Source organism: Erpetoichthys calabaricus, chromosome 9 (genome assembly GCF_900747795.2).
Source record: "Erpetoichthys calabaricus chromosome 9, fErpCal1.3, whole genome shotgun sequence".
Lineage (NCBI taxonomy): Eukaryota > Metazoa > Chordata > Cladistia > Polypteriformes > Polypteridae > Erpetoichthys > Erpetoichthys calabaricus.
Window position 1 is genome coordinate 180,814,753 of NC_041402.2, and position 9,749 is coordinate 180,824,501.

The 9,749-nt window shown below is 45.2% G+C and overlaps 1 protein-coding gene across 2 annotated transcripts; it reads right to left on the reverse strand.

Moving 5' to 3' along the window:
- Positions 1-440: 440 nt before the first annotated feature.
- LOC114656901 (apolipoprotein A-I-like) lies at positions 441-8,810 on the reverse strand. 2 transcript variants are annotated; one of them, XM_028808502.2, is made up of 4 exons: positions 8,600-8,810; positions 8,311-8,361; positions 7,878-8,016; positions 441-1,117 (listed from the first exon to the last, which is right to left on the reverse strand). In XM_028808502.2, the coding sequence occupies exons 2-4, from the start codon at positions 8,351-8,353 to the stop codon at positions 526-528; spliced, it is 774 nt and encodes a 257-aa protein (XP_028664335.2). In that variant the 5' UTR covers positions 8,354-8,361; positions 8,600-8,810; the 3' UTR covers positions 441-525. The 2 variants fall into 2 exon arrangements, with proteins under 2 accessions (XP_028664335.2, XP_028664336.2); XM_028808503.2 differs by having other exon boundaries at positions 7,878-8,013; positions 8,600-8,688.
- Between the last annotated feature and the right edge of the window lie 939 nt (positions 8,811-9,749).

The window sequence follows — 9,749 nt, forward strand, 5'->3', positions numbered from 1 at the left end:
GTGCACACAGCTAGATCAAAGCATTGTAGTGAGACCCCCAAGGAGTGCATCGTGCACACAGCTAGATCAAAGTGCACTCTTTGTATACACTTCTGGTCTCCCAAATACAAGTCCAGAATCTCACTCAAGGGCTGTATTAGGAGTTTATCACCTGGAATCCCACCCACAAACCAAGCATCTCATCCCAATGGAAACAAAGCACACCTTCACTGCTAACACACACCCACCCACCCACCGCAGACACAACTAGGGATCACTTGAAGTAACACTCAACTCACTCTCTTGACTGAGACACACACACACACACACAGACATCCAGAGTCTCTCATTGCTACACTCTATTTCCGATGCTCCTACTCTCTCCAATTCTAAGCCACTGCCTGTGAACCCCTGGCTCTATCCTGTCACATCAGTCATGAGTAACGACAAAAAAAATCGGCTTTGTAAAGAGCAGTTTATTAAGAACAAAATTGATCATCTGAGGCAGGGGGTCGAGGATTGGAGGCACAGGGTCAATGGGCTCCATCAGGCCGCCGCAGCAGGTGCATAGATAGATTGGGCCTTGGCCTTTATCTGCTCCACATAAGGCCCCATCTTGGTGCTTAGATCCTGCACCACCTGCCCCGTGCTCTTCTGAAACCGGGACAGCCAGTCAGTAACCTTTTTGCGGACATCTTCGGTCATGGAGCCAGTATTCTTGCGTAAACTCTGCAACTGGTCACTGGCTTTCGTTTTCATGGTATCAGCCAGAGGGGCCAGGTGCTCCTGCATGTCTTTGACGTTGGTGATGACAGCAGTGCGCAGTCCCTCCGCGTGTGGTTCAACCACCTCCTTGAGATCCTTCATGTTATTCATGGCTTTGTCACCCACCTGCGTGATCATTGGGATGAGCTTGGCTTTGTACTGCTCGATGTGCTTCTGAATCTTTGCTTGCACGGTCGGGATGTAGGGATGTACCTTCTCCTTTAGATCATCCAGTTCAGCCTTCAGTTCCTCCGTCAGCTTCTCCGCGTCCGTAAAGACCTGCGCATAGATCTGCTCGGAGTAAACCGCCATGGCTTCTGCAGCTTGCTGGGCGTACTTGGAGATGGCGTCCACCTTCTCATTAAGCTTCAGGCTGTGGAATCAAGAAGACATTTTAGTATCCACGCTGGAGACAAAGCCAACCTTAAAAGCTTGTGGGATGCTCAAAATACATTAGTGAGGGGTTGGGAACCTCAGGTGGTGGTGGATTGTAGAGTAAGCAGAGCTAGGCCAAGTTTTTGACTAGGCCAGAATTCTGTCAGGCCATGACAATGATGTTCAGTCTCTTCACATATTCCAAGGGGAGTAAATACAGGAGCAAATCCTTGGACGAGGAATAATCCAGAACAAGCGGGACGAGTGTATCAACTAAAGCAGAAAATGACGACAATGGACCTGTAGATACCCAGCATGGCTAAAGGTTCTAGAACAAGGCAACAGACTGAGACTAACAGATAAGAGGGCTCTCACATAATGCTCCCCCTTAGAACGAGAACATTCTAGAACAAGAGGAGATTCAAGTAACTCTGTAGGAAAATTCCCCTTTGAAGTAGAATATTCTAGAACAAGAGCATAAGTAGAGGCTTGCAAGCACTAGGGGGCTCTCAGGGACTACTGATACGTAGTTCCATGCAGGAAACATACAATCTGACTTTAGAGGTAGAGACTCGCCAGTACAAGAAGGTTCTCACGTAATACCTGGCAGGTAAAACATCCTCCACCATTCATGTGCTCTAGAATAAAAGACTCTATAGAGATAGATATAAAATACAAACGGTTATCCATCTGTCGTGCAAAAGCTCGCAAACCACTGGGCCATGAACCTTGATCTTGTTCATAAGATGTGATATGTGTAACTGGAGGTGCAGGCTGATTGGGCTTTGGGTCCCTCACATGGTAAGCGGTGGCACAATCACATGCCCTGGGTGATATTAAAAGAACAGTTACATGGACATGTGGCACTTCAGACAGGAAAAGAACCGTGACAACCTCTGCTGAGAGTGAAGCACATCACACAGGCAGACTTAGTCATATTCCGAGCAAACGCAAGTGAAAGTCATACATGACCAAAGAATCAGGACGTGCAGGTTTTTAAGCTTCGGGTTCTTCTCACAGCAACCTGCCAGCATGTGGCATGACTGGCATTAAAAGAATCACTGCGACACGTGAGGACAGTGAAGCACATTGCCTAGACTGACCGGTCATTTTCATCACACACTCTTAAACGTGAAAGATGGTCGGTTAGGGCATGACAAAGGTGATGGCACACCCTCGGCAGAGTGGCCTGAGGTGCAGGGTTTTGTGAGAAGTACGTGAACCACCTTACTTTGAGGACTAGAGGTCCGAGTGTTTCAGAGTTCTAGAGCAATGCTCATCACTACCACGGTGCAGCGATGAAGACTGCGTTCTCAAGTAATGCTCTGCTAGGAGATGATGCTCTACAGCAGTTCAGTTTTCGGGGGCCCCCCGTGGCTGCAGGTTTTTGTTCCTGTCATTCTCCCCTCTGAGTGATCTCATTATTTAATTAGCTGGCCTAATATTGCCATCATACAAGCACAGTAGTGTGCGCATTAAAGAGATTTAGAAATATTAGTATTTTTGCCATCACTTGAATTGCTTAACTCTTTTGTCAATTTTCCATTAATTCACCTCGTCTGCTCTCTTAATTACAGCCTAATAATAACAATTACCAACGAGCCGAGCAGACATGGGGGCAACACCACATGATAAACCAACTCAGGAGCGCAGATTACGACCCGAGTGCAGCCATGCAAGAGGTGACACCTCGGCACCACACTAGTTCACGTGGAATGGAACAGGGCGAGTTTATTTTATTGTGAAGGGAGGAATCCAATTAAGGCAGAGGTTCAAGTTTATTGTCACCTGTCCACAGGACAACGGAATTCTTGGTTTCATGTCTCCTCAGAACAGAGACATTAATACAACACCAAAAAAGACATGCACACAAAAACAACCTTACACAGTACATTGTACACTATGTATATATATTTGTGACCAATATGGGGCATCTCACAGGCCCAAAACAGAGACATAATCACAAATACACAATTTCCGGGTTCAAAAGAGTTTTTTTTTTTTTTTTTTTGCACCTTCATAGGTTTCCTTCCAAAAAAACACTTCTTTCTTCCTCTGCTCCTTTCAGCTAAGCTTTGTCAAATTCCTCCCGAGCCCAAATCCCAGAGTGAGGTGAGGTGGCCCCTTTTACACTGGACCAAGGAGTACATTAGGTGTCAGAACACTAAACCGAGAAGCACTTCTAGGTTAGAAGGGTCCCACCATAAAAACAAGGGAGTCCCCTCCTGGCTGTGCACCCCCTGGAGGACCCAATAGGGCAGACCCTTCAGAACCACACTTCCTGTGCAGCCCTGCAGGTGTCCAAACTGGACCCCTGCCAGAGGAGCAACGACATGAATCTTACTAGGGGACAAACTCTTCTTGGTAGGGATGGCAGTCTACCCCAGTCCATCCATTATGTCTTCTCTCACACTGGGAACGGGTATAGGAACCATCCTGGGATATGAATCCACCTGTGCCATCCTATTCATAATGGCCTCTTAGGTGAGCAATGAAGCACTCCCTAACCCAGTCCACCCTTTACATAGAGATAGAGACAGAGAGATTTATATTAGTGTAGTAGGCAGGATTACATACAGACAGAATGAAAGGCATAGATAGATAGATAGATAGATAGATAGATAGATAGATAGATAGATAGATAGATAGATAGATAGATAGATAGATAGATAGATAGATAGATAGATAGATAGATAGATAGATAGATAGATAGATAGATAGATAGATAGATAGATAGATAGATAGATAGATAGATAGATAGATAGATAGATAGATAGAGGCACTATACAATAGAGAGAGAGATTTATATTAGTGTAGTAGGCAGGATTACATACATACAGACAGAGTGAAAGGCACTATACAATAGATAGAAAGATAGAGGTAGATAGTGAAAGGCACTATACAATAGAGAGAGAGAGAGAGATTTATATTAGTGTAGTAGGCAGGATTACATACAGACAGAGAGTGAAAGGCACTATACAATAGATAGAAAGATAGAGGTAGATAGTGAAAGGCACTATACAATAGAGAGAGAGATTTATATTAGTGTAGTAGGCAGGATTACATAGACAGAGAGTGAAAGGCACTATACAATAGATAGATAGAGAGACAGACAGACAGATAGAGAGAGAGAGAGAGAGAGGCACTATACAACAGATAGACAGATAGAGAGAATAGATGCCCCACAGGACAGATGGGCGTCCCACCCAGGACAGAGATGGATCCCTTACCCAGCCAGGATGCCATAACAGAAGGACAGACTAAGTGCTGGCGATACCCAGCAGGAGCCTTATATGTATTTGTTTATATAATTATATAGAAACTCTCATGCATGTGCAGACTCAACAGATGCATTTAATACCACCCTGGGACAAGAGGGGGCACAAACACTGCCAGTGTCACCTCCATTTCCCTACACAACTCCTAGAAGACCCTCCAAACACCCCCTACCCCACCGCCCCTATGAGGTCAACAAACTCTGCATCCGCACAGTCGGAGCCTTATAAAACTTGGCCTTCCCAGAGAGAGGGTGTCTATTATTGGATAGAGCCGACGAAGGCCAGAGCTCCCTCTTGAACATGACACACATCGAAAGACTGCTAAATCTCGCCTTCCAAGGCTGTTTTGATCGAGCCATCGAGTGCTGTTTTTATTTTCAGTTTGTACTAATTAAAACAGGACGACCCAGCTGGCGTCCCAACTTTTTGCATCTCTGGCCTGTGTCATTCCCTCAGTCTACGGCAAAATGTACACACATACATACAACTAGCTGTGTGTATTAATCGGGACAAAAAGAAACCCGAAGAATCCCTAGCAGTTTTACTGTATTCGTGAACTTGGAGAGGTGTCAGCTAACTCTTAAGACTGACCCAGGGCAGAGGACGTGAACCCATCTGTACTTGCCGCCCTACTGGCTTTCGTAAGAAGTCTCTGGCAATGCCAAATCTTAGCCGTATCGCTGGTATAGGCGTCCTATTAATCTCTGTCTCGAGAAATTACTTCCAGACAGTCCATGTTTTTAATGAAAATCTTAAGCCTTGCCTGCAACAGAGGTGTTTCACTTGAACGTTGTTGAGCCATGGCGTTTATTTCGTTTCAACGATACGTCTCTTCATTTGTGTCATTAGAACCATGTCGTTGTCGCGGAGTGGCAGCGCTTGCTGCACACGGGTCTTTTCGTGGTAAGTGACGAGTGTGTAAGAGCCATCTAGTGGCTGTGGTTGAGCATGAGCAGAGCGGACTGTTCAGTACACACACAGGTCTGTTTGTAGTGAGAACTGAGGTGCCTGCAAACAGCGAAAAAATGTAAAAGCGCAATCAAGCGCCATCTAGTGGCTGAGTGTCAGCAGAGCGGACTGCTCCATACACACACAGGGCTTTCATTTATATATGTCTAATAGTGTTTTTGTTATAACCAGCTGCTCACTAATGTTACAACTCGTCGATAGCAACTGCCCTTCAATCTACTGATCCGATGGCTAGCAGTCCACAAGGAAAAGACAGAGAGAAAAAATATGGGATGGCCGAGCTCTTTAATTATTCTGTTTTCCTTTCTAAGTCGGCATGACCTGAACACAAACCAGCTCGGTGCTCTTAATGTTGTGCCACCTTCACCACCCACCCTCTGCACTGCTTTACACTCATGAGCCGTACCAGGATGTGGTGAAGCCAGGGAGGAGAGATGTCATGGTGTGCACCTGTAGACGTTCACGAGAAACCCAAACTGTGGCATGAAGACTTCTGAAGAAGCAGAAAGTGCAGGTAAGCCCAAATGCATCCACTTCATTTCTTGTGCAGTTGGTCGGGTAAGAAAACTTGCAGCCACAGAGAGTGACAGCGGCTCTCAAAATGAGCCCATGGTGGCTCCCTGTAGCTGATCACTTTTGTCGTTCCCCCCCCCCAACAACCAATTGTGCATTTTAATTGAACTCTTCTCTTAATTAAACAAGCTGCCATTTCCTAATTTCTGTTTTGGTGTCCATCCAAAAAAACTACAAAACTGGGTTGCCTCCATTTTAATTGGTACTCGACCAGCAGTGATATATTTTAAACTGGTGCTCTTTTAGTCTTCATACCTTGGATTTCGAGACTTTTCTGCTCACCTTTGTGAAGTCATGTGACCTCTCCAGGTGTGGCGGTTATTTCAGAATGACCTCGGCTAGTGCGTCGACACTGAAGTAACAACTGCAGCCTTTTGGCATTCAGCATTGTTTGCCCCCAAGTCCCCCAAAAACAAAAAGCCCCCCCACCACACTATGCTAGACCCAACTCCTGGTCCATTGTCATTAGAGTACAAATAAGGGACCAAAGTTCACAGCACAAAGGTAGAGTAATAGGAAAACATCAAGTTACGCACTTAAAAGTCATGGCAAAAATACAAACTTTTCCAAATTTCTTAAAAAAAAAAAAAAAAAAAAAAGTAAATCTAATACTACTGAACGCAGAAGAAAAAGTCAGCGAATGAAAACAATGACATCAATTAGAAGTAAAATGGCTCACATTGATCACGAAATTGACGGGTACAAAAGGCGTCAGCCATAAGGAACCACAAACTAGGGGACCACTCATTTGGCAAACTCCCATCACTTTCAGAAGGTGCTCTGAAATTCAACTCCAAGGCTGTGCTTCCCAAGTTCAGTACCAAAAGACCACCCCCCCCCACCCCCCCAATAAAAACCGAAGCTGCCGGTTTACATTCCAATCGATTTCATAATGTGTGCCCTCATTTTCAGTTTTGATTGTTCTCATTGTAGAATTAGTTGTCCCTTTTGAAAACTCTCTTAAGAGAATTGTTTCTTTTCCGTTCCCCCGTTTCTACAGAGAGTTTGCCCCCTTAACCGTATCTAAATGCTGACAACACTGAATGCTAAAGAGGAGCAAACACTGCAGTGCCGTATCGATGGGTCTGCTCAAATGTAAGGTGCGGGTTGTAATGCACACAAGTGACAGTGAAGCCATCACTCCAATTCAGCACTCAATGTTGTTTGCACTTTTGCTCGTTGTTACTTATCAGCAATTAGATACAATTAAGGGAGAAAACGTGACAAATAAACAAAGTCAGTTAAAGATAAAAACGCCAAAAAAAAAAAAACGTAAAGCTAGGTCAAAGAGTCCAAATACTATGAATCTCCCAGAAGTACGAGTAGCCCGAATAATTAAACTAGGAGATCAATTAAAAAGAAGAATGGCGCCCCGATTGTGTAATTGGCTGGAATGAAAACCTGCAGTAGTGAAGGGCCCCCCAGCACCCTACTCCCCCCATGAACTGAACTTGAAATCCACAGTTCTAGGGAAAAAAAAAACAAAAAAAAAACAACCCTACAGTCTGAAAACTCACAAGAGGCTTCAACAGTAAATGGTCTGCCAGGAGCAAACCGCCCTCATCATCAAATAGGTGATCTAGAACCACTTTCTTAAGCTTGGGACTCACCAAGAGAATTGGATTCTAGAGTAACACTTGGCAGAGCATGCAGAAACGTGCCAACAGAAGAGGCTCACAGATGGATATCCATCCCTGGGGTCAGGTGCTCTAGCATTACGCTCTGCAGTTTGAGATCCCCCCCCCCATTAAAGAAAACAGCCTTAAATCCGCTCTGTGGAGAGCATTGCTGAAGAGCAGGAACCAGTGGGCTGCGACCACCACAACTGAACTGATGCGGAAGAAGAGCCTGCTGGGCATCTAAAGCTATGTGTAGGTTCAGGGTAGCATGCTATAAGGAGACAACAGTCGGACATTTTAACTAGCCAGCACAACTCACTTGTGTTTCTTGCCAAAATCAGTCTTCTCAAGTTCATCCAGAAGCTTCTTGCCAACGTCATCTAGCTTTTCGAGGTAGGGCATCACAGCAGCGACTGTCTCCTTCACTGCTTGGGGTCTTGCAAATGCACTGCATCCTGCTGGGAAATAAAAAAAAAATAAAAAAAAAAAAAGAAGAAGAAGAAAAGGAGTGGTCACTGGTATGAACAAAACTGGGAGGCTTAGGTGATAGAGCTCAGTGGAAACAAGCTGAAGATCTAGGGACACCTCCTGTGAGATGGCCACACTTCCAGCAATCGTAGAAGAGAACATCACATACGAAAGTTGAGCAAACTCTGGGGATCCATAACTCACTTAGAAACACACACACACAGATGTGCAGCTATGGATCCCACATCAACATCTGAGGACACTGCATGTTGATTCCGACTTACCTGAGAGCAGAAGCAAGGTGATGCAGAGGCCAACGAGCTTCATGGTGAGCTCTGCAAAACGATAAAAGGGACTCAAATTAAACACGGACCCTGAGAGTGAGGTAGCTCAATTGTGACAGGTGACACAAGTGGGGTAAGGTGAGTTGACCCCGAGGTGCTGTCACGTGTGACACAGGAGGAGAAGGTCCCAAAACATTTAGGCATTCAAAGCACTGGCACAGTGGTAAACCATTTTCTATAAGGCCAATCCTTCCCACCCTCAATGTCCCTTTAATGGCCATTAGCTTACCTTCTGTCGGTTCTGCGCTGCTCCAGTAGTGCGTCACTTTACAAGTTGTTCACTTTTATACTGCTTGCCGCCTTATCAGGCTGGGCTGGAGTTTGGCAGTTATTCATTAGTTGAAGATCGGGGTTCAACGGTCAATGGCTGAGTAAACAGCAGTGTCATCAGGCTCAAGTTGGCACTTTGTACACAGTGCTGGGTCAGCATAGGTCGGCTGGTGCATCCTAAAAGGTCCTAACACTCGACACAGAACTCACCAGATTATTTCGTCAACTCAACGTATCATTGGAGGGGGTAGGGGGTTCAAGGAGAAAGCACCTGGGGGCAAATTAAATGTCCTGACATCTCCCAACTTAAATTGACACATCGTCACTTACGGGCTGCAACTCTTCTGTCACTGAACCTCTTTCTTGGAATCCTGAAAATCAATAATTATGTCGCAACGCATAGCCTTGGGTACAATGCGGGGGTGGGACACAAGGCAGAGCGGTCACACACTGGGCTCTCATAATGTACAACACACAAAGTACTTGTCCAAACAGCTTTCTCCAATGCCTGGTGTTTAACTCAACAACAAAAAGATTTACAGGAGTCTGGCACGCTTAAAAACACCCCGAGAGCTTTCAGGCAAATAAATGGAGAACTTTTACCCCAGTGCTTGGCATATAAATTTTGTGGGCATAAAGTCCTACAATCTCCAGGTAACAAAGCAAACGGTTACAAAGTATCTGGCAAGCAAACCAACCCCAAAGAAGTGTTACAAACCAAGTGGGCGCAAAACTCTACCACTGCACTGCACACAACATGGTCACACTGCCTGGTACACAAAGTAATACCACAGTGTGGCGCACAAAGCAAGGTGGCACAGTGATTGGCACATACAAGAAATCAGACACCAAGCTATCAAACTAAAAAAAAAAACAAACAAGCAAGCAATTACTATTCATGGTCCTCTGCCAACAGCTTGTATGACCCATGCAGGGCTGTAACACTGCCACCATTCACGCTGACATCCGTGACATAAGACGCAAAAAAGCAGTGTTGGGGGGGGGGGAAAAAGCACCTACCCCACAAAATGATCTGTAAAGCCTCTTTCAATAAAAATATCCCGAGCCAATAGATAGAGCGAGATGAGGAATGAGGAAGCAAGAGGTTG